The sequence below is a fragment of the Caretta caretta genome, chromosome 9 (genome assembly GCF_965140235.1).
Source record: "Caretta caretta isolate rCarCar2 chromosome 9, rCarCar1.hap1, whole genome shotgun sequence".
Lineage (NCBI taxonomy): Eukaryota > Metazoa > Chordata > Testudines > Cheloniidae > Caretta > Caretta caretta.
In genome coordinates, this window is record NC_134214.1 from 27,312,483 (window position 1) to 27,334,047 (window position 21,565).

The 21,565-nt window shown below is 40.5% G+C and overlaps 1 protein-coding gene across 8 annotated transcripts in view; it reads right to left on the bottom strand.

The window, feature by feature from the left end:
• MED12L (mediator complex subunit 12L) overlaps window positions 1-21,565 on the bottom strand; it is a 334,051-nt gene that overhangs the window by 4,755 nt on the left and 307,731 nt on the right. For 7 of the 8 annotated variants that reach the window (XM_075132179.1, XM_048863442.2, XM_048863446.2 and 4 more), the window contains 3 exons: window positions 16,004-16,160; window positions 14,752-14,823; window positions 8,329-8,410 (listed from right to left, as the gene is read on the bottom strand). In XM_075132179.1, coding sequence (XP_074988280.1) covers window positions 8,329-8,410; window positions 14,752-14,823; window positions 16,004-16,160 — 311 coding nt within the window. The remainder of the gene's footprint in view (window positions 1-8,328; window positions 8,411-14,751; window positions 14,824-16,003; window positions 16,161-21,565) is intronic. The other variant, XM_048863447.2, reaches the window with a different exon arrangement.

The following is a 21,565-nucleotide window of genomic DNA, read 5'->3' on the forward strand; positions in this document are numbered from 1 at the left end:
CACTTCCCCTCTCTGAAAGGGTGGCTCAGTGCTTCCAAGAAAGTATCCTATCCTTTTCCAACACCCTGCAAGTCGCCAGGATGAGTGTGAATACACTTAAGCCCCTTCCCATCATATGGAGATTTGAGAGAAAAGATAATATAGTCCCAGACCCTGTTAACTTTGTGCTGTGCCTTCTTCATGGTGGGGATGTGCCTGCCTTTAAGCAGACAAGGGTTGTCCTACAGCAGTTTGGCTTCAGTGGAGTCATGGACGATGGGGACACAACTAGTGGCTTTTGGACCATCAGGGAATCGGCAGAATTTGTGGGTGAACAAAACTTGGTACCACTCAACCCCATACGGGAGAAAAATCTTTGCAAGAAAAATCTCTTGGAAGCCTTATCCCCTTTTGTAATCCTTTAGTCCCTTTCTGCATGAAGAAAAATTCCTAGTTCTTATCATCTGAAGGAAAATTTCCAAATGTAAACCAGTACAAAAGGGTTTCCTGAGTCTGTAGACAGACTGAAACACTATAGACTCAAGAGGTATGAACTGCTTTCAGTTATTAATTACTATTGCTGGGGTGTTTCCTCTAAAACTTAATGTTGACAAGTGTCACATTAGACTTGCTCGTCACTGAGGCCCCAGGATTGCAAATACTTATAGATGTGCTTAATTTTACTACTGTGAGTAGCCATATTGATTTCAATATGACTCCTCATGATAATAAAGTACGTAAGTATTTCCAGGATTGGGGCCTATTTGATAGATTCTAAGGCCAGAAGGGATCATTGTGATCATTTAGTCTGACCTGTATCACATAGGCCATAGAACTTCCCCAAAATAATTCTAGAGCATATCTTTTAGAAAAACATCCAATCTTGATTTAAAAATTGTCAGTGATTGAGAATCTACCATAACTGTTGGTAAATTATTCTCACTGTTAAAAAATTATGCCTTATTTCCAGTCTGAATTTGTCTAGCTTCAACTTCCAGCCATTTTATCATATTATACCTTTCTCTGCTAGACTGAAGAACCCATTATTACATATTTGTTCCCCATATAGGTACTTGTAATCTGTAATCAAATTACCCCATAACCTTCTCTTTGTCAAGATGAATAAATTGAGCGAGTTGAGTCTCTCTCTCTCTCTCTCAGGCATGTTTTCCAATCCTTCAATCATTCTTGGGCTCTCCTTTGAACCCTCTTTAATTTATCAACATCCTTCTTGAACTGGGAGCACCAGAACTGGACACAGTATTCTAGCAGCGGTCACACCAGTCCTAAATACAGAGGTCAAAAAACCACTCTCCTCCTACTCAAGATTCCCCTGTTCATGCATTCCAGAATCACATTCATTCTTTTGGCCACAATGTTGCACTGGGAGCCCATATTTGGATGATTATCACCCATGACCCCCAAACCTTTTTCAGAGTCACTGCTTCCCAGGATAAAGTTCCCCATCCTATTAGTATGGTCTACACTCTTTGTTCCCAGATATATACATTTACATTTAGCCACATTAAAATGCATATTGTTTGCTTGCATCCAGTTTACTACATGGTCTGGATTGCTCTGAATCAGTGACCTATTCTCCTCTTCATTATTTATGACTCCCCCAATTTTTGTGTCACCTGCATACTTCATCAGTGATAATTTTATATTTTCTTCCAGTTCACTGATAAAGATGTTAAATTGCGTAGAACCAAAAATCAATCCCTGTGGGACCCCACTGGAAAGAGACCTGCTTGATGAATTGTAAATGAATAGTAAACTGTTCAGGAAGGACAGGCAGGGCAGAAAAGGTGGGGGAGTAGCACTGTATGTAAGGGAGCAGTATGACTGCTCAGAGCTCCGGTACGAAACTGCAGAAAAACCTGAGTGTCTCTGGATTAAGTTTAGAAGTGTGAGCAACAAAAGTGATGTAGTGGTGGGAGTCTGCTATAGACCACCGTACCAGGGGGATGAGGTGGATGAGGCTTTCTTCTGGCAGCTCACAGAAGCTACTAGATCGCACGCCCTGGTTCTCATGGGCGACTTTAATTTTCCTGATATCTGCTGGGAGAGCAATACAGCAGTGCATAGACAATCCAGGAAGTTTTTGGAAAGCGTAGGGGACAATTTCCTGGTGCAAGTGCTAGAGGAGCCAACTGGGGGGGAGCTTTTCTTGACCTGCTGCTCACAAACCAGGAAGAATTAGTGGGGGAAGCAAAAGTGGATGGCAATCTGGGAGGCAGTGACCATGAGTTGGTTGAGTTCAGGATCCTGACACAGGGAAGAAAGGTAAGCAGCAGGATACGGACCCTGGACTTCAGGAAAGCAGACTTCGACTCCCTCAGGGAACGGATGGGTAGGATCCCCTGGGGGACTAACATGAAGGGGAAAGGAGGCCAGGAGAGCTGGCTGTATTTCAAGGAATCCCTATTGAGGTTACAGGGACAAACCATCCCGATGTATCGAAAGAATAGTAAATATGGCAGGCAACCAGCTTGGCTTAACGGTGAAATCCTAGTGGATCTTAAACATAAAAAAGAAGCTTACAAGAAGTGGAAGGTTGGACATATGACCAGGGAAGAGTATAAAAATATTGCTCGGGCATGTAGGAATGAAATCAGGAGGGCCAAATCGCACCTGGAGCTGCAGCTAGCGAGAGATGTCAAGAGTAACAAGAAGGGTTTCTTCAGGTATGTTGGCAACAAGAAGAAAGCCAAGGAAAGTGTGGGCCCCTTAATGAATGAGGGAGGCAACCTAGTGACAGAGGATGTGGAAAAAGCTAATGTACTCAATGCTTTTTTTGCCTCTGTCTTCACGAACAAGGTGAGCTCCCAGACTGCTGCGCTGGGCATCACAACATGGGAAATAGATGGCCAGCCCTCTGTGGAGACAGAGATAGTTAGGGACTATTTAGAAAAGCTGGTCGTGCACAAGTCCATGGGGCTGGACGAGTTGCATCCGAGAGTGCTACAGGAATTGGCGGCTGTGATTGCAGAGCCATTGGCCATTATCTTTGAAAACTCGTGGCGAACAGGGGAAGTCCCGGATGACTGGAAAAAGGCTAATGTAGTGCCAATCTTTAAAAAAGGGAAGAAGGAGGATCCTGGGAACTACAGGCCAGTCAGCCTCACCTCAGTCCCCGGAAAAATCATGGAGCAGGTCCTCAAAGAATCAATCCTGAAGCACTTACATGAGAGGAAAGTGATCAGGAACAGTCAGCATGGATTCACCAAGGGAAGGTCATGCCTGACTAATCTAATCGCCTTCTATGATGAGATTACTGGTTCTGTGGATGAAGGGAAAGCAGTGGATGTATTGTTTCTTGACTTTAGCAAAGCTTTTGACACGGTCTCCCACAGTATTCTTGTCAGCAAGTTAAAGAAGTATGGGCTGGATGAATGCACTATAAGGTGGGTAGAAAGTTGGCTAGATTGTCGGGCTCAACGGGTAGTGATCAATGGCTCCATGTCTAGCTGGCAGCCGGTGTCAAGTGGAGTGCCCCAGGGTTCGGTCCTGGGGCCGGTTTTGTTCAATATCTTCATAAATGATTTGGAGGATGGTGTGGATTGCACTCTCAGCAAATTTGCGGATGATACTAAACGGGGAGGAGTGGTAGATACGCTAGAGGGCAGGGATAGGATACAGAGGGACCTAGACAAATTGGAGGATTGGGCCAAAAGAAATCTGATGAGGTTCAATAAGGATAAGTGCAGGGTCCTGCACTTAGGACGGAAGAACCTAATGCACAGCAACAGACTAGGGACCGAATGGCTAGGCAGCAGTTCTGCGGAAAAGGACCTAGGGGTGACAGTGGACGAGAAGCTGGATATGAGTCAGCAGTGTGCCCTTGTTGCCAAGAAGGCCAATGGCATTTTGGGATGTATAAGTAGGGGCATTGCGAGCAGATCGAGGGACGTGATCGTCCCCCTCTATTCGACATTGGTGAGGCCTCATCTGGAGTATTGTGTCCAGTTTTGGGCCCCACACTACAAGAAGGATGTGGATAAATTGGAGAGAGTCCAGCGAAGGGCAACAAAAATGATTAGGGGTCTGGAACACATGACTTATGAGGAGAGGCTGAGGGAACTGGGATTGTTTAGTCTGCAGAAGAGAAGAATGAGGGGGGATTTGATAGCTGCTTTCAACTACCTGAGAGGTGGTTCCAGAGAGGATGGTTCTAGATTATTCTCAGTGGTAGAAGAGGACAGGACAAGGAGTAATGGTCTCAAGTTGCAGTGGGGGAGGTTTAGGTTGGAAATTAGGAAAAACTTTTTCACTAGGAGGGTGGTGAAACACTGGAATGCGTTACCTATGGAGGTGGTAGAATCTCCTTCCTTAGAAGTTTTTAAGGTCAGGCCTGACAAAGCCCTGGCTGGGATGATTTAATTGGGGATTGGTCCTGCTTTGAGCAGGGGGTTGGACTAGATGACCTCCTGAGGTCCCTTCCAACCCTGATATTCTATGATTCTATGACAATTCCCTGTTTAGAGTTACATCTGAAGGCCTATCAGTTATCCAGCTATTAATCCATTTAATGTGTGCTATGTTTATATGTGCTATGTTTATATTGCTCTGTTTTTAATCAAAATGTCATCTGGTACCAAGTCAACTGCCTTACAGAAGTCTAAGTATATTACATCAGCTCTATTACTTTCATTAACCAAATTTGTACTCTCAAAAGGAAAAAAGATATCAAGTGAGCTTTCACTGAAAGGGTGGAATCCTGACCCCAGTGAATCCAATGCGAGCTTTGCAATTGACTTCAGTGGGGTAAGGATTTCACCCATGATTTTTTAAGTCAGGAACATCCAGCTAATGTAGGACTGCAGACTGGTAAGTATTGTATCACCTATATTTCCCCCGTTTGAACCTTATGGATAAGGATTTGAGGGGAAAATAAATTCTATGGACCAACTATAAATTAACAGATTATGAGGTTCCAATACCTAATTGGCTATTACTAATAGACAATATTTATTCTTCTCTCTTCTTTTTTTTCCTGCAAGTAGTTTAGAGAAAAAATTTCCAGCACTCTACAGGTGGGAGCTTCTCCCAACCATAGCAGTTCCACAGCATTGATATCTTGAATATGAAGCAATCCTGGAATCGTAGTATTCTGCATAACATAAATAAGTCCATTCAAAGCAATATTACTTAATCATGCATACTGAATCTAGCAGGATGTTGATACTTGCAATTTGTTAGAAAAAATAATAGAATTGTCAAAATGCTTTTCTTAACTAGTAATGAAAAACAGTTCTCCTCTGGGACCCAAGTGAAAGTCCATTCTGCAGTCCTGACTTTAGGGGTGTTGTGATAATTGGGCTGATAAGTTTACTCTAACTGAAAAACGTGAGTACATGTTCATAAGCTGTCACAATAACCTATAACAACAAATGTTAATGGGAAAAGGTATAAAAGGAGACAAAGTGATATACAAACTAAAGGGTCTTACTGATATAACTCGGTATGGGTTGAGATCATGTATAGTAAACAAATTAAGTGTGGAATCAGAAATCTTTGAACCAAAAATCGGTGTGTCAGAAAATAGACCTACTTGGTGAACAAAATAGAAATGGGATGGACTATTGTGGCCACCATTCCCTTTGTGGGTCCTTAAAGGAGGAGACTTTGGGAGAAAAACTGGCTACTGGAACAAGCTTCACCATCCTGACTGCCACCCCCACACCCTCTCCTGGGACCCCACACCTTCACTGTCCTGATCCTGGGAGAAGTCATGACCAGACCAGGGCAAAGAGAGGGACCCAAATGACATGCCACTCTACCAGTTCCAGTCGAATCCCATAACACCACCTGGGATAAAATGGGATCAGATGTTAAACATAATAGCAGCAGCTCCAGCCCATCGCAACTAACTTCTTCTCTTTTCCCCAAAAGGACAGCTATTACTAACTTTATCATCATCTAAAAGACCATCAAACAAGGGGGTTTTCCCTTCTAAAAATTCTTTCCAGCTAAAGGGAAAGGGAACAAGGGATGTTGTTAAAGCAAAGGCCTAATTTAATACTTCACATTTCAAATGCTTTAACTGTTTTTTTCCTTCTTTCTTTTATGTTTAATAAAAGATTAGAAGGATTTTTAATAGTGGGTGTCATGTGGTAAGCAGGGTGAGGTCTCTGTATACCAAACCCTGGATCTTGGTTAACACTGTTTAATGTTAGACAGTGACTGAGTTACAGTTAACACCTTAGGTCCATACATTCCATTTAAATTAATACAACAGGAGAATACATTTATCTGCCGCACTGGCTACTCCATTAACAAATAGGTTGACACCTAGCTTACTACAGTCAGATCAAAACTTCTATGAAAAGCCTGCCAATGAATAAAGATTTGTTTATGTTTTGAACACCTTTTAAAGATGAAAATAGTGACATTGTATTTTAAATTTTTAATCAATCCATCAAGTTAGTATTCTGACCAAAAAACCACAAGCTTACTTCGAAAAATGTAGGGCCTGATCTGGTCTGAGCAACCTCTGCTCTGGCTGGAATTCCACAGGAGACATGAGTGCTCAGAATCTATCCAGATCAGGTCTTTGAATAGTAATTTATTTGCATATCTTTTTCCAACTAGAGACTCTATCCTCAGTTCTCATAGGGACTGGTCCTGCTGAAATAATGCTTCTGTTTAAAAAAATAGATGAATAAAGATCCGTAGGCATTGAATATGGGTAATTCACTGGCACTATACAACACTGGAAATTTGAATGCTCCAATTCCTGGTAATCATAGCAGGCCGCATACTCACTATTTTATATCTTACATTTACAACCTGTCCTGGAGAATTAAGCTTTTTTTAAAAAATGATTGCAATAAATTGTAATATTTTTATCTAGCAACACAAGAATCGCCATACTGGATCAGACCAGGGGCATACAGTCTGATATCTTGTCTCTGACACTACTGAAGAGGAAGGTGCAAGACATCCCTAATGGAATAACCTGCCCATGGGGGATGTTTTTTCTAACCCCCATCACTCTCTCATTGGTTTACACCCTGAACCATAAGGGGGCATTATATTCCATATTCATTTTTTAATCCTATGTAATGTAAATGGGGATGTTTTCACTAGAAACTAGTTGTTTTCATACAACTCTCATACCCTTTCAGAACACTGCTCACCTCAATAATGTTATGTGTCAATAAATTCCAGAGGCGGAGAATGTGCTGTGTAAAGTGGTAGTTCCTTTTATTGGTTTTTAATTTGTTGCCTTTCAATTTCACTGGCTGTAACCTTGTTCTTGGAGAACAAGAACCCAATTTATCTTCTAAATACTATGATATGTTACATAACTTTCTTATTCATCTCCACTCTAAACTAAAGTCTTAACCTTTTCAGTCTCTTGAAAGGAAGTCTCTACACTAATGGTGGTTGAAATTTTAATTTTCAAACGAAAACTAATGTTTTTTGTTTTGTTCAAAAAGCAGTTTTTTCAGTGAAAAAACTCAAAACTTTTTTTCTAAAACATTTTGTTTTGAGAAATCTCAATTCAGTTAGAAGAATTTCATTTTTTATTTCCCACCTCACTTTTTTTTTTTGCCATTTTTTCCAGAGAGGGGGGAAAAGAGGGATGTGGAATTCAAAATGTTAGTTTTTTTTTTCTTTTCCGCTTTTCTCAAACCTTTTCCAGTGGGAAAAAAGGGTAAAAAAAATGTGCTGGGGGGAATAAAAAACCCAAATTCAAAATATTTTTTCTCTAAATGTGCTGAACTTTCCAGAAAGAAAAAAAACGGAAAAAAGGAAAAGGAAACAGAGTGGAAATTTTCCCACTATTTCAAATCAAACAAAAACAATAAAAATATTTGTTTTCATTTTTTTTTAAATGTACCATTAAGAAATTTTTCCAAAAAATGAAAAATTTAGTAAAAAACTGGCCTTGATGTGCACATACTTACAATTGTTTTGAATAATAAAATAAATTTGTCAATACAGTGTTTGAAACGTGAGCAAGAAATAGCTGGAGAAAAATAAGGAAAAAATTCAATGCAATGATGTTCCTGATTTATCCCCACAATTGAAAATAGGACATGAAAGGAGAAAATAACATTGACTGAACTCAGGATGACAAACATCCAGGCCCCAATCCTGAAAATGACTTGGTGCTTCTGTTCAGACCTATGGGAACCAATGGATGCACTGGTACTGAGTCACATCCAGAATCTGATCTTCAGTGTTTGCCGTTACATCATTTTCAGAACTGTCCTTTTACTAGAGACCAGAACTGAAGGTGTCAATAGGATGATGTACTTACATTTTCATGTTTCTTGTTTTAAATATGCAAAGGAAACTGCAGAAAAATAGATGCCTCTTACAGACAGGCATACTTACTAGAGAGCTGTTTTTGGAGTTGTCTGACTAAAGCAGCTGTCTGCTGTTGCTGCTGTGTCTGCTGCAAACCTTGTCTTGGAAACTGCAACAGGAAGATGAAAAATGCTCATACAATTCAGAATGACACATCAATGTCTTATCAAAGGAGTATGGTCTATGCCTCTCTCAAAACACACAAAGGGAAAGCGAAGGTTTATATTATATCTATATATTAAAAAACAACTAGCATGCTGAATTTAACATATAACAGTATATATAGATATTAATGAACTGGGGAAACAGGAAATCCTTCCTGGACTATCTGGCTCACCAATCCCTGGCTTGAGGAGTAAGCAGTTAGTAATAAACAGCAGGACTAAATATGTATAATACCGTGAAAAGACCTCCCAAACAGCTATCACACTGGCGCTCAAGGGAACTGCACCTCTTGTGTTGTTATTGAAGACAATGGAGGAGGATGAGGAGGAGGAGAATTGGCCAGGTCCTCTTCCAGACTCTCTTCCCTTCCTCCTCCATCATCTCTCTTTAATTTCCAGTTTGTCTCCAAATCTCTGGTGTCTCACTGCTGTCACTAGTATGTTTACATTGCAGCTGGGAGCTTACTCCCCAGCACGGGTAGACAGACACTCTAGTTTGCTTGAGCTAGTGCACTCAAAATAACAGTGTAGCCAAGGGCAGCTTCCTGAATACAAATCCACCAGAAACCTTGGAACATACTCAAGCAGCTAGCCCAAGCTGCCACTCCTGCTACCCCCAGCTACACTGCCTTTTTTTTAAAAAAACATGCTAGCTTAAGCAGAGCTAGCACTTGTCTGTCTGCCCAAGCTGGGAAGCATACACCCAGCTGCAGTGTAGATGCTAGGAAGCGCTGCAAACCCAATAATAGAGATTTTGGGCATGTACAGAAAATAGCAGATGAGGAGATAGAAGATTCTATGTAACAAAACAAAATGCGCCAGTGAAGTTCTGGAGCTTGTGCTGACCCTGCTGTCACCGAGACTATTGTTCCTTGGAGAGAGAGAGAGAGAATTTTGGAGCATTTATACATATATGTCTTTCACATTCTGGAAGTCAAAACTGCTCAGATTCTCCTATCACACCCTAGGGAGAAGCAGATGTTTTCTTTTTTACAGTTAACGCTTATATATCTTAAAATCAAGCTGCTGAATTAGAACAACAACAACAACTGTGCTCCCAACTCCAGATGTTCCTTATGCAACTCATAGCAACTTGAGAAGGTAAATTACAGAACGGGAGAAAGTGAGTAAATACGGATCATGGTGTGGTTTTGTCACCACTGACATTTGACTTCAAAAGGTTATTATTCTGAATAGTTTCAATTGGTAAAACCTGAGTTTTATTCTTACACGGTAGAATAAGAGGTTACAATGGTTTATGCATTTTAATGAGTTACCATTACACTGATGTTTGCATTATGCCAAACCTCTCTTTAAAAGTGATACTTTCCTTTCAGTTTTCCAAAGACTAAGGACCCATTCCTGTAACCCCTTAATCACACAAGGAGATCTTGGAAATGGCTGTATTATTGGGCCCTAAATGAACAAAACAAGCCATGAATATTCACTGTATATTTGGAAAGAGTTTTTCTATCTTAATTCTGTAGTTATGGCATTATCTCAAAGCTTCATTATAAATGGCTATGTCTCAGACATAAGAGCAAGGAAAAAGCTAGGAAAACTGGCAGAAAAAAGAATAATTTATAAATCACATTAAAATTCAGTTATCACTGGGTATAATATACAGTATAACAGGCTCAGGGTCTGTAAAGTCCCTGGATTAAACTCTGCTCTCAATTATACTGCTGTAAATCCAGAGAATGTCCACTGAATTATACCAGTGTGACTGAGACCAGAATTTGGGTAATTGCTCTTTAACGGCTCAATCCTACAAAGCGCTGAGCACTTTGTCACTGATCTTACACAGCACTTAAGCACATCTGTTAAGTGCTATGCATGTGCTTACCTTTAAGCATGTCCTTAAGTGCAGTGTAGGAGCAGGGAAAGAATCATCATCTTATTGTAGGATTAAGACCTAAAAGTCATTGAGGAGACAGAACAGCAAGGGCCAAAATAAACCTTAAAATATACACTTATTTCAGGAGATAAAAATATCTTCATGCAGGTTGAGGTGTTTTAAAACAAAAAGGTAACTGCCCAAATTCTAGTAACAAAACATGTCACAGGATTTTTCACTGTATTTGCAAGTATCCTTGATATTTAATTTAGCACATCAGCCATCACTGTTAGCCTTCAAAAGTTACTATAATGAAAGTACATTAAGCAGATCATCAGTAGGATTTCCCAATATTGAAGTAATTTCCCAGGAGGATGGTGATTTTTCTCAAATGCAAAGAAGTGACATATGGTAAAGATGTACTGTATCAGCTCTGATATAGCCCCACCAGCCAATACAGGATTGTTTCTTTACATTAAATTAGATTGACATAGTCTAGAAAGTTTTAGATGCCCAAAGCAATGAGGCTTCAAAAGCTTTCTATAGTCTAATCAGATAAGGTGGGTGAGAATATCTTTTACGGAACCAACTTCTGTCTTTCAAGCTACACAGCTGTCTCTTTCATCAACAGAAGTTGATCCAGTAAAATATATTACCTCACCCCCGTGTGTCTCTAATATCCTGGGATCCACACAGCTATACCACCACAGCAATTCCATCGTCTAATATATTTTACTTTCAGAAAGTCTTTGCTCAAGCAGCACACAGACAATACAGACACAGACAATACAGCTTAAACAGATCATTAGGTGACAGTCCAATCTTCACTTGGGTTTTGTCTACACTGCCAATTGAACATCAAAACTTTTGTTGTTCACAAGTGCTTTAAAAACTCCCCCCTCTTCCCCTCCAAGACAAAAGTTTTGCCGTGGCAAGTGGCAGTGTAAAAGGCTCGTTGCCGGCAGGAACCCTCTCCTGTCAACAACGCGAACCCCGCTTGTGGGGGGGGAAGAATTTTGTCGGCAAAAGTGCTGATAAACAGCATTTACACTACCTTACTTTTAGCGACACAGCTGCAAAAAATTTTAAAAGGGTCCTTTCAGTGATTAGACTGAGCCTCTGGGAACCAGTATGGTCCTTCTGAATAAGCTAGGAAGTTTCTCTTCACTTCAGGTCTGGGTTTGATTCAGAAGTCTCCTGGGCTCACAGGAGACAAAAGAGGCTTTCTCCTCCTTTTCAGAAGCACCTTTCAGCCACTCTGAAAAACTCTCAGGGCACAAAAGATCATTTTAATTGTTTAAAAATCTATTTTATGTAGAGCATTGTGTTGTGCTTATTGCAGGTAAAAGACAGCTGGGAAGTGTATTTCAGGGTCAAGAAAATACAAAGAAGATCCAGTGCTTTGAAGGCCGTGGCAGGCGATACTAGGCTGTCCTCAGTTCCAAACCAGTGTTAACTCTGACTTATTTCAGGCATCTTGAAATTGGGGCAAGGAGCAATTTCCACCCTTGCCTTCTCTCAGCTCCAACCCCAGCTCTCTCCCTGAGATTTGCTAGTATGTTAATTCCTCCTTGATAGGCTAGTCCTGCTGTGTTGCACCACCTGAAGTGATTCTGCCTCTAAGGGTATGTCTACACAGCTGATTTTGGCTGTGTAGTGAGGGCTCCAGTGCTGGGAGAAAGCTCTCCCGGAGCTGTAATAAACCACCTTCGCAAGAGGAAGAGCTCCCAGCACCGGGAGCGCAGCTACCAGCACTGTAGCACTATCTACACCGCCACTTTACAGCACTGAAACTTGCACTGTTTGGGGGGGGTGTTTTTTCACACCCCTGAGCGAAGAAAGTTTCAGGGCTGTAAGTAGCAGTATAAACAAGACCTTAGATGATTAATACTTTCTCTGCCAAACTCAAAGGCCCTGGTCACAGCTTGTTTAGCTATATGGTACATGTCACAATCACTATTACTTTATGAGCTCAAAGACATGGGTCACATCAAAGATCATATTGTAAATCTAATGAAAAGTACTTTTTGCATGTTATGGTACAATCTTCAGCTCATAACTACGGTTTCAGGAAAAGCTGACACAGACATACACAATCCACAAGTTACACCTATGATAATAAACCAGCTACCTAAGAAAAGGGCTAGACATCCAACTTAACATCCAACTTAAACACAATGCAATTCGGGTAACTTGGTTCCCCAGAATACAAACACTCTAGTTCAAAAACTCAGGGTGCACAATTTAGCACTAAGGGCTGATATTTTCTTTAAACTTGCTCATTTAAGTTGGGAACCTGTTTCTAATCTGGCTCTTTTTGTAGGAATCACATTTTTGTGTGGCTTACTCTTTAAATTGAGTTCCTTTAGTTAGCTACTTTTAAAGACATATAACCAAGGATAGAAAGTTCTCAAAATTCCAGTGTAAATACACAAACGTAGTACATGGTAAAACAACATGTTCGCAGAAAATTACTCGATGGTTTGGGAGGAGACCAGGTCATTCAAATGTTTTTACCAAGATACTTTCATACTTTAGATGTAATGAAAGGTTCCAGTGTTATAGACTAACAAAGAAATATTCTGAAAGTTACTATGATTATATGGTACTCTCCATGCAACTGCAGTACATGACCAATCAGTAAAATGCATCTCTACAGAGTTACTATATGCTCAAGTCCTAACCAAAAAACAGAAGTGCTAGAACACACTTCCGGCACTATGCTATTACTCTATTCTGGATCCCCACAAAAACACCAGAACAGCATTCCAGAGTGTTCGGCCACAGATCCTTTTTTATACACATTGAAATGTCAGATAAGAGGCAGCTACATCTTAGTTTCAAAAGTACAAGAGAGTGACTATATTTTAACCATTTGGCACACATTATCAGTATATCAAGACAACTACTTCTTCAGGATTTAAACCCGTTTATCTGTATTAGAATCATACTTAGGCATTAAGCTACAAACTGCAGTTTTTGATTAAATATGATAGTGGAATTTTCACTGTTTAAAATAGACACCAGAAGAGCCCATAAAAATCAAGTAAATATAATACAAATATATTTAAATTGTCAAAGGAAAATATAAAGCGCCTTAGAATTCCAATTGGATTCTATTGTTCATATGAGAGTGCACACAGTTTCATAACTGGCCTCAATCATATTATCCTGCTTTCACATAAAAGTTTTAAAACAAAAATCTGTATAAAAATGTAAGGCTAAAACCATTAGCAATGCTGCAAAAAATTTCCTGTAAAGTTGAGTTCTGCATAGCAAGTGAAGATAGTTCTTTATTACTCAATAACATGAGGAAATGTATAAAATACATAGTATATACCGAATATATGGTCAACATATGCTGCTGCAGTAAAAGTTAAGTTCAAATATCTCATTCCTTCTAGGCTAATACATTATCGGTTTACACCCTAGAATGGAGAGATTCCCAGGTTTCCAATATTACACCAGCCCTTGCTGTTATACCAGAGCTTGAAAGAGTGGCATTTTAATGTCTAGCATCCAAATAAGAATTTGAGAGGTTTTTAAAATGTATTGGTTATATTGCTCTCTCTGCCTCCAAGTCTGCATAATAGGATTCATGGCCTTTCAGCAACCTGGTTTTACAGGGGGAACAAAATAAAAGTAAGACAGAGGGAGTTCCAATCACATTTTTAAAAAATTCTCAAACAGTTCCAGAAACAGAGTTTCTGTTAAGTGTGTGGCATATATAGAATCTAAGATAGTTTGGTGCAATATATAGGATTTATCAGCATGGGTAAGGTATAATCACTGCATGTAAGCAATATGGTCATCCCAAACCCAGGCTGATCATCATCATCACACACACTCAAATAATATATTCAGAGCCTGTGAACTCATGAATTTAAAATAATTAAATGAATTTAGTGCTCATGAAAGTTTCCAGACTGACAGAAGTAGGCATCTGTTAATTATCTATTCAACAGTTTTGACGTGAGTAAGAGCAGTTCCAACTTTCCCAGTATAACTGAACACTGACATCTACGGGTAACTGGGTAGTTCATGGTACACCAGTCCCAGAACTAGTGTTTCTAAAAGACAAACTAAAATGCTGAGTTTTAGGTAGCCCAGGTGGGGCAAAGGATTAATACACAAGCCTTTTGCTTTATGACACGTGTTCAAATCTGGGCTTTACATTAAAAAAAAAAAAAGATAGTCATTGGGTAACCTGTCTTAGCCATATCATCAAACCCATCCCACCATTTGGCAAGACTGTCAGAGAGGACCCTGATGAAACTACAGGGTTGTGCACATCAGCACTGACATGCAAAGGCAGAGCCGTCTGAGTAAGCTTATACAGAACTTACTGGCACTGTTCCTAGATTGCTTTACTTCCAGGAGTAACAACATCTACCCCATAAGCACCCTTATGTGCACACAAAAACGTCTGGTTTTAATACGTCTGCTTACCAAAGGCTGCTGTGGTTGCACTGCTGGGAGACCAAGTGCCTGTTGCTGACCCTGTTGTTGCTGCTGCTGCAACTGAAAGAACATTGCCATGGTAACAACAATAATATGTATACATGTATTCTATTATATAAATGATTAATAGCAATAGCAATAGCAGCAGCAGCAGCCGCCTTTTGATTTGAGAAGGCATAGCAGCCTCTTGCTGTTCCAGGGATACAGATCATGGAATTTGCCTTCTCATTACTTATCTTTCTAAGCTATGATTCTAGTGTTGGTTGAGGAAGGCGTGTTCCTCACTATAATATTTAGGAGCTGGACCCTGCTGTTCTCTCCATTTGCACAGTGTTGGCCATATCATGGATGATGAACAACAAATATTTACAATACAGTGTTCATAATATCTATTGTCGAAACATCACTGCAGAAACAGATGTAAAAGACTGTTTGGTATATTCAGCTGTTAACTATATGCTCACATAAGTTTCTTGATAATATTTTTAAAAATGAGCTATTGGTATTAGAGTTAAAGCATGAAAATAATTATACCGTCACCAAAAACACAAAGTATTTTTAATGTGTGTTGCTTTTACCTCTATATCAACCCCAGGGTGGAGTTTTGGTTTTTAACTGCCAAACTGAGATTTAACTACCAAATTGGAGTACATCATCAAATCAGAATAATCAAAAATATTATAGACATGGGCTGTTTCCACCCAACTTTAATTCTGGCATATACATATTCTTATTGCCAATTAATACTGTAATAACCTAAAACTATAAATTGCGATCATCACAGCTCAGTAGCCTGAGGCACAGAGGAGGTTACTGGAGAGGAACTAAGGCTCATCACGAATCTTTTGACAAATTATTTTTTGCTGAAAAATGCTGATTCACTGGGAAGGTTTCTCAGGTCCAGGATGATATTTTTGTTCAAAACGAGAGAGAGAGAGAGAGAGATTGAGACTGACCCCAGAATAGCCAATAGCCCAGCGGTTAGGGCCCTAACCACCAGGCTATTGACTATTCTGGGATGGGTCTCTCCCAATCTCTCCTGTTGGAGCTCTTCCATTTTGTATAAATAATTAAATATTCACTGGACTAGAGGGAGGGAGAGCAAGAGAGACTGACTGACTCCACAGCATGGCAGCTAAGGTACTCACCTGTGACACGGGAGATCCAGGTTAAAGCCACTACCTGATTCAGCGAATAAGGCCCCACATATGCTTTTCATTAACACAACCATGTGTCCCACCTGAAGGAGTCGCTGTTGTCGAATTTGCTGTTGTCTCTGTCTCATCTGTTCCTGAGGCAGCTGTACTGAATTAAGGTTTGGGTGAGGAGCTGTGGTTGGTACAGTATCAAGTCCCCCTCCGACCAAGGAACTCTGTTGCAAAGGTTGGTGAGTCAGTCTGAATGAGAAGAATCTATTTCAGGGTAAGTATTTAATTTACAGACAAAGATCAAGTAAGTGTGAGTGTTCAACTCCCTGGATTAAAATTTGTTCTTTGTATATTTGAAACGCAAATTTTACAGGACGATTGTATTTTCAAGCAAGAATATTTAGGAAAAAAGTATTTAATGGAAACATCTACAGTGCTATTATCTAATAATTGAACTGGATAGTAATATGTGGTTGAAATCAATATCTGTACATTAATTAAATTAAAGAGAAGAAATCCAGCTACTGTTCGAATGAGCAGCCAGCTTCTACACTGCATGTAACATTTATTGTAGAACTAGGAAGCAGGCATTCTGCACCAGCCTTACGATTTAGTTCTAGACAAAAACCATGTTAAGATGAACTTGAGGCTAAGAATATCAGTATTTTCTAATAAAAACATTGCAAGGATGATGTAATTATCCCCAAAACAAGCATTATAAACCCAGGACATTCAGAGTTAAGCTTCAACTTCAAAGAAATCCAAACCTGTTAAAGCATGGAAATGCACAGTGAGCAAACCGAAACAACCTTATCTCTGCCCTCTAGCAACACTATGCATTAAATGTACAATTTGATTAATACACATTCATGTCTGTAGTCCTAGATTAAACTGATTTTTGAACACACTAAATATTTTTTAATTTTCCCCCATTATAATACGATGCTGTTCTTAAATTGGAAGTGATTTAGGCACATTTTGACATTTGGGCTCAAAAGGGGCGTTTTAGTCTGGGGATGGTTTAGAACTGAATTCACACAGAGAAAGAAGAACATCATGTGTCATAGGCAGCAGGGCATAGGTCGTTATTCCCTAACTGATAAATCAGTGTTACTCCAGAATATGTGGGTAGACTTCAGTGTGGGATACATTCTCATGGTGTGAATGACCTGGATTTCGACATGATGATTAATGATTATTTATTTGTAAGCTGATTAAATAAAACTGTGGTCAGTGTATTCCAATAGTGGTGTAATTTAGTAATGAAAATCAGGTGAGGTAAAGACACGCCAAAGTCACAGTAAAAATTGTAAATACACCCAAATTAGAGGATCTCTCATTGGTTGGACACTGAGGGAGACAATTCATTTCCCTAACAGGATAGTTAGTTTTGGAACATGGCCAAGGCTCGGACATTTTTATAACAAACCCAAGATGATTAATGCTTTGTTGTTAGCAGCCCACTATTCAGTCATCAGAAGATGGAAATTATCTCTTCACCAACAGAGAAGAAAGGAGAAACAGAAGAAAAACTTGGACACAAGCTTGATGCTATTGCTAAGATGAAAAAATGGATATTTGACCTTAAGGATAAAAATCAGTTACTCTACAATGTGTGGGCCAGGATTATAATTTTTAACAATGCTGAGGACATTTAAAGTGAACTGTGAAGCAGAACAGACTGCAAGCACTTCAGGGCAATGACTGTTCTACCTCTATTTGTACCTGATCCTGATCAGGGCCTCTTGGAACTATTCCAATCAGGCTAGGATTTTCAAAGGAGCCAAAGGGAACTGAACATCCAAGTCCCAATGAATTTTAATGGCATCTGGGTGCCTAATTCTCCTAGGCTGTTTTGAAAATCCCATCAGAAATAGATTTAGAAAATGCCTTTTATTGCTCCATTGGTGTGCATAAAAATGGCCTTAACCTTTTTATTTTTTATTAAGTTGGGGGAAGCAGCGGTTACATTTTTTCCTGCATATTTTTTTTCATGATTTGAAATATATCAAGTCCTCACCCTGCTGGAGAGATCTCCAGAGTGTCTGGGTGATGGGCATGAGGCTGAAACCTGAAATGCAGCCAGCCTCCCCACCACTGGGGACAGAAGGGGTACTGATTCTGAGATCATGTCATGATAAAAATGAAGTTTTAAGGTAAAATTAAAATTACAATACTTTAATACCTATATATTTATTTCTATGATCTATTTAAAATAGTGTCTTTAGCCGGGACTGATAGCTACTTAGTTTTTCTAAGCAACCAATTCACCTACTAAAAAATTGAAAAGTTCATGAATACAAAAGTTTATGTAAACAAGCAACAACTCTTAAGGCTTTTCTATTTTATCCTGTGGACCTATGCAGCTCCCACTGAGGTTATTATTAATTATTATTATTATTTTTATAGGAGCAGCTTTGGGCTAGGTCTCACACTTTCAGGATAACTGCCCCTGTACTCCCTTCACCTCCATGTTCTCCAACCCTGCCCAACCCCGCCCCCAGAGTGCCCAGTCAGGTCTCAGGCCTCCAGCCATGATCTGTCTTTGGGAAGGGACCCGTGTCCCACTCCCTTCTGACCAGGGTTTAAGGTTGTACAGCTCCCTGCCATACAATGTGATATCCCCAGCATGCCAGTCTGCCAGCATCCCAGCATGCCACTAATGGCCAGTGCCCGTGCTTTGCTTTCTTGACTCGGAGAATGACCAGCATATGCAGCAGTTATATGCTACTACACAGCTCCTTCCCAGCAGAATATATTTATTTATTTATTCTTAGGGCAAAGCATCACAGAGAAAACACATAAAAAACCAATAAAACCAAAGGCTTACTAAGCATACCTGAATTCACCCATCTTCCACATGGGGAGCATGGTAAGCCAGAACCCCTTCCTATCCTTCAAAAATCCTGTCTGTTTGCTCGCTCAGAAAAAAGGTCCTCAGTCTGTTTAAACTCACCCTTTAAATACCCCACTTTTTCTCTTTATTGCTTACTTGGTGACAAACCCAGCTTGAATCAGCATATGCAAATCCCAGGAGCTAGTGCTTCTCCAAAGTTGTTTACGGTCCCGGGGTAGTCTCCCCCTACTGTTTTTAGTTACTAGAGGAGCTGTGGTAATCCATCCCAAGGAGCAGGACACAAAACTACATACAGCTTTAATGAATTTAATATAGTGGTTCTCAAAGATACTGCATAGGATTGCAATATCTGTAAAAGCACATAATGAAACAGTCCCTGCACCAAAGTCTTTACAGTCTAAAAATACAAACCAAAGTGTGCAAAAGGAAATAGAGGAAAGGAAGGGGAAACAATTTGCCCAAGGCCACACAACAGGTTAGTGGTAGAATCCAGGAATCCTGATGCCCAGTTCAGTGCCTTATCCACTAACCCATTCTATCTCATTAACAGGAAAACTATCATTGACTTCACTGGGAGCTGCATCAGGCCATAAGTTATTAAGCATATTTTAGAAATATTTTACAGTCCTAGGTCAAACATGAAGCTTTATTCTTAGAGTTTGAGAATGCTCTACAATACCCAAATCAGCATATTATGCAAGATTAATATCAGGTATTGTACATGTGTTAGACTCTAAAACCTTGGTTCATATTAGTCATTTTGACTGTGATAACTTACATAACTAATAAATGGAATCAACGTGCTTCATGTTGACTTTGAAAAATAACATCTGCAGTGAAAGAAAGCCAACAACTATTCTATCCTCAAGTCCCCATAGTTAACGTGACCTCAGAGATACTTTTAACAAAGCGTGGGAAGTCTTTTAAAGTGTCCTTTTAAAAACAGCCTTTTGAATCACTCTATCCCATTACAAGTAGGGATAGATAAATTTGTAGAGTCTGAGATTTTGCAAATCTTGAAAACTTGTTTTTTTGTTTTCACAACAATTTGGAGTTTGTGAAAAACTTTTTCACCTATATTTTAACCTGTTTTTTCAAGGAACATTTGGATAAAAATGTGCATTTCTAGTTGAAGGGTAAAATTTGCTCCATAGTAGGGACAGAAAAGTGCTCTAAAAGCTAGGCTGGCACAAGTGACTGGCTGGTATATACAGTGCCAGTGGGATTTTCAGAGGCACTTGGCTTTGGTCTAACACTGCTCTTATTGAAGTTGATGGTAAAACTCTCATGGGACTTCAATAGGAGCAGAGTTAGGCCAACACATGGCACTTTTGAAAATCCTAGCCTACATTTTCATTAGAATTTCCCTCTTTCCCCCTCTCTCCATTGATTTAATTTCCATTCACTCTGCCTGCTTTCTGTTCCATTTTTACATCCTTTTCCCACTCTTGATTTTCTCTTTATGCGACTTCTCTGATAGTCTCTCCTAGGCAGAACGTAAATGCCACAACATCTGAGCTGAACTTTCAAACTAGTAATGATCTAATGCATTCAAACATAAGCAAAGTAAAATTGCCCATCGCTAGTTCAATGAATGAACAGATCTTGTGTTTCCTAGACTTTCCAGCATTTATTTCCCTATGGATCCTGCAGGATTTATGATTGTAAACCAGATTATGGTATTGTGTTAACTTGGTAAGTTCTCTGTGTATTATGGACTCAAAATGCACTTATACACAGAAGGGCTCCACTGTGCAGATGCTGCACCAATACAGAGGATGGCCCAGTCTGTGCCCAAACAATTTATAATCTACGGTAGAACCTCAAAGATATGAACACCAGTTACGTACTTCCTGATCAAATGGACACCCTCTGGAACTGGAAGTAATCAGGCAGCAGCAGACACACACACACACACAAAATACTTTACTGCCTCAGGGCTTTAGCCATGGGGCTCAGGGTTTTAACCAGGGTGGGGTTAGGGCGGCAGCTGCAGAGTGAGGGGGGTCAGGGCTCTGGGCAGGGGATGAGGTCAGGGCTTCAGACCCTCGGGAGCACTTGGGTTTCAGCCCCGTGGCTCCGTTCTTGGCTTCAGCCCCATGTGGGGCGACAGGGCTCGGGGCTTTAGCTAAGAGGGGAGTGCCGGTTTCAGCCCCAGTCCTCACCCTGTAGCTAAAGCCCTGAGACCTGGCACCCCCCCACCCAGCTGAAACTGGGAGCAGAGCTGTGGGGAGCCCCAAGCCACAGAGCCCCCCACAGGGCAGAAGTTGGGAAAGGAGCCGCAGGGCTGAAGCCCTGAGCCCCAGCGATCCCCCCAGATCTAAAGCCCTGAGCTCGGGTGCTCTCAGGCTTTTTTGCCTCTGTCTTCACGTACAAGGTCAGCTCCCAGACTGCTGCACTGGGCAACACAGCATGGGGAGGAGGTGACCAGCCCTCTGTGGAGAAAGAAGTGGTTTGGGACTATTTAGAAAAGCTGGATGAGCACAAGTCCATGGGGCCGGATGTGCTGCATCCGAGAGTGCTTCTAAAGGAGTTGGCGGATGTGATTCCAGAGCCATTGGCCATTATCTTTGAAAACTCAGGGCGATCGGGGGAAGTCCCGGACGACTGGAAAAAGGCTAATGTAGTGCCCATCTTTAAAAAAGGGAAGAAGGAGGATCCTGGGAACTACAGGCCAGTCAGCCTCACCTCAGTCCCTGGAAAAATCATGGAGCAGGTCCTCAAGGAATCAATTCTGAAGCACTTAGAGGAGAGGAAAGTGATCAGGAACAGTCAGCATGGATTCACCAAGGGCAAG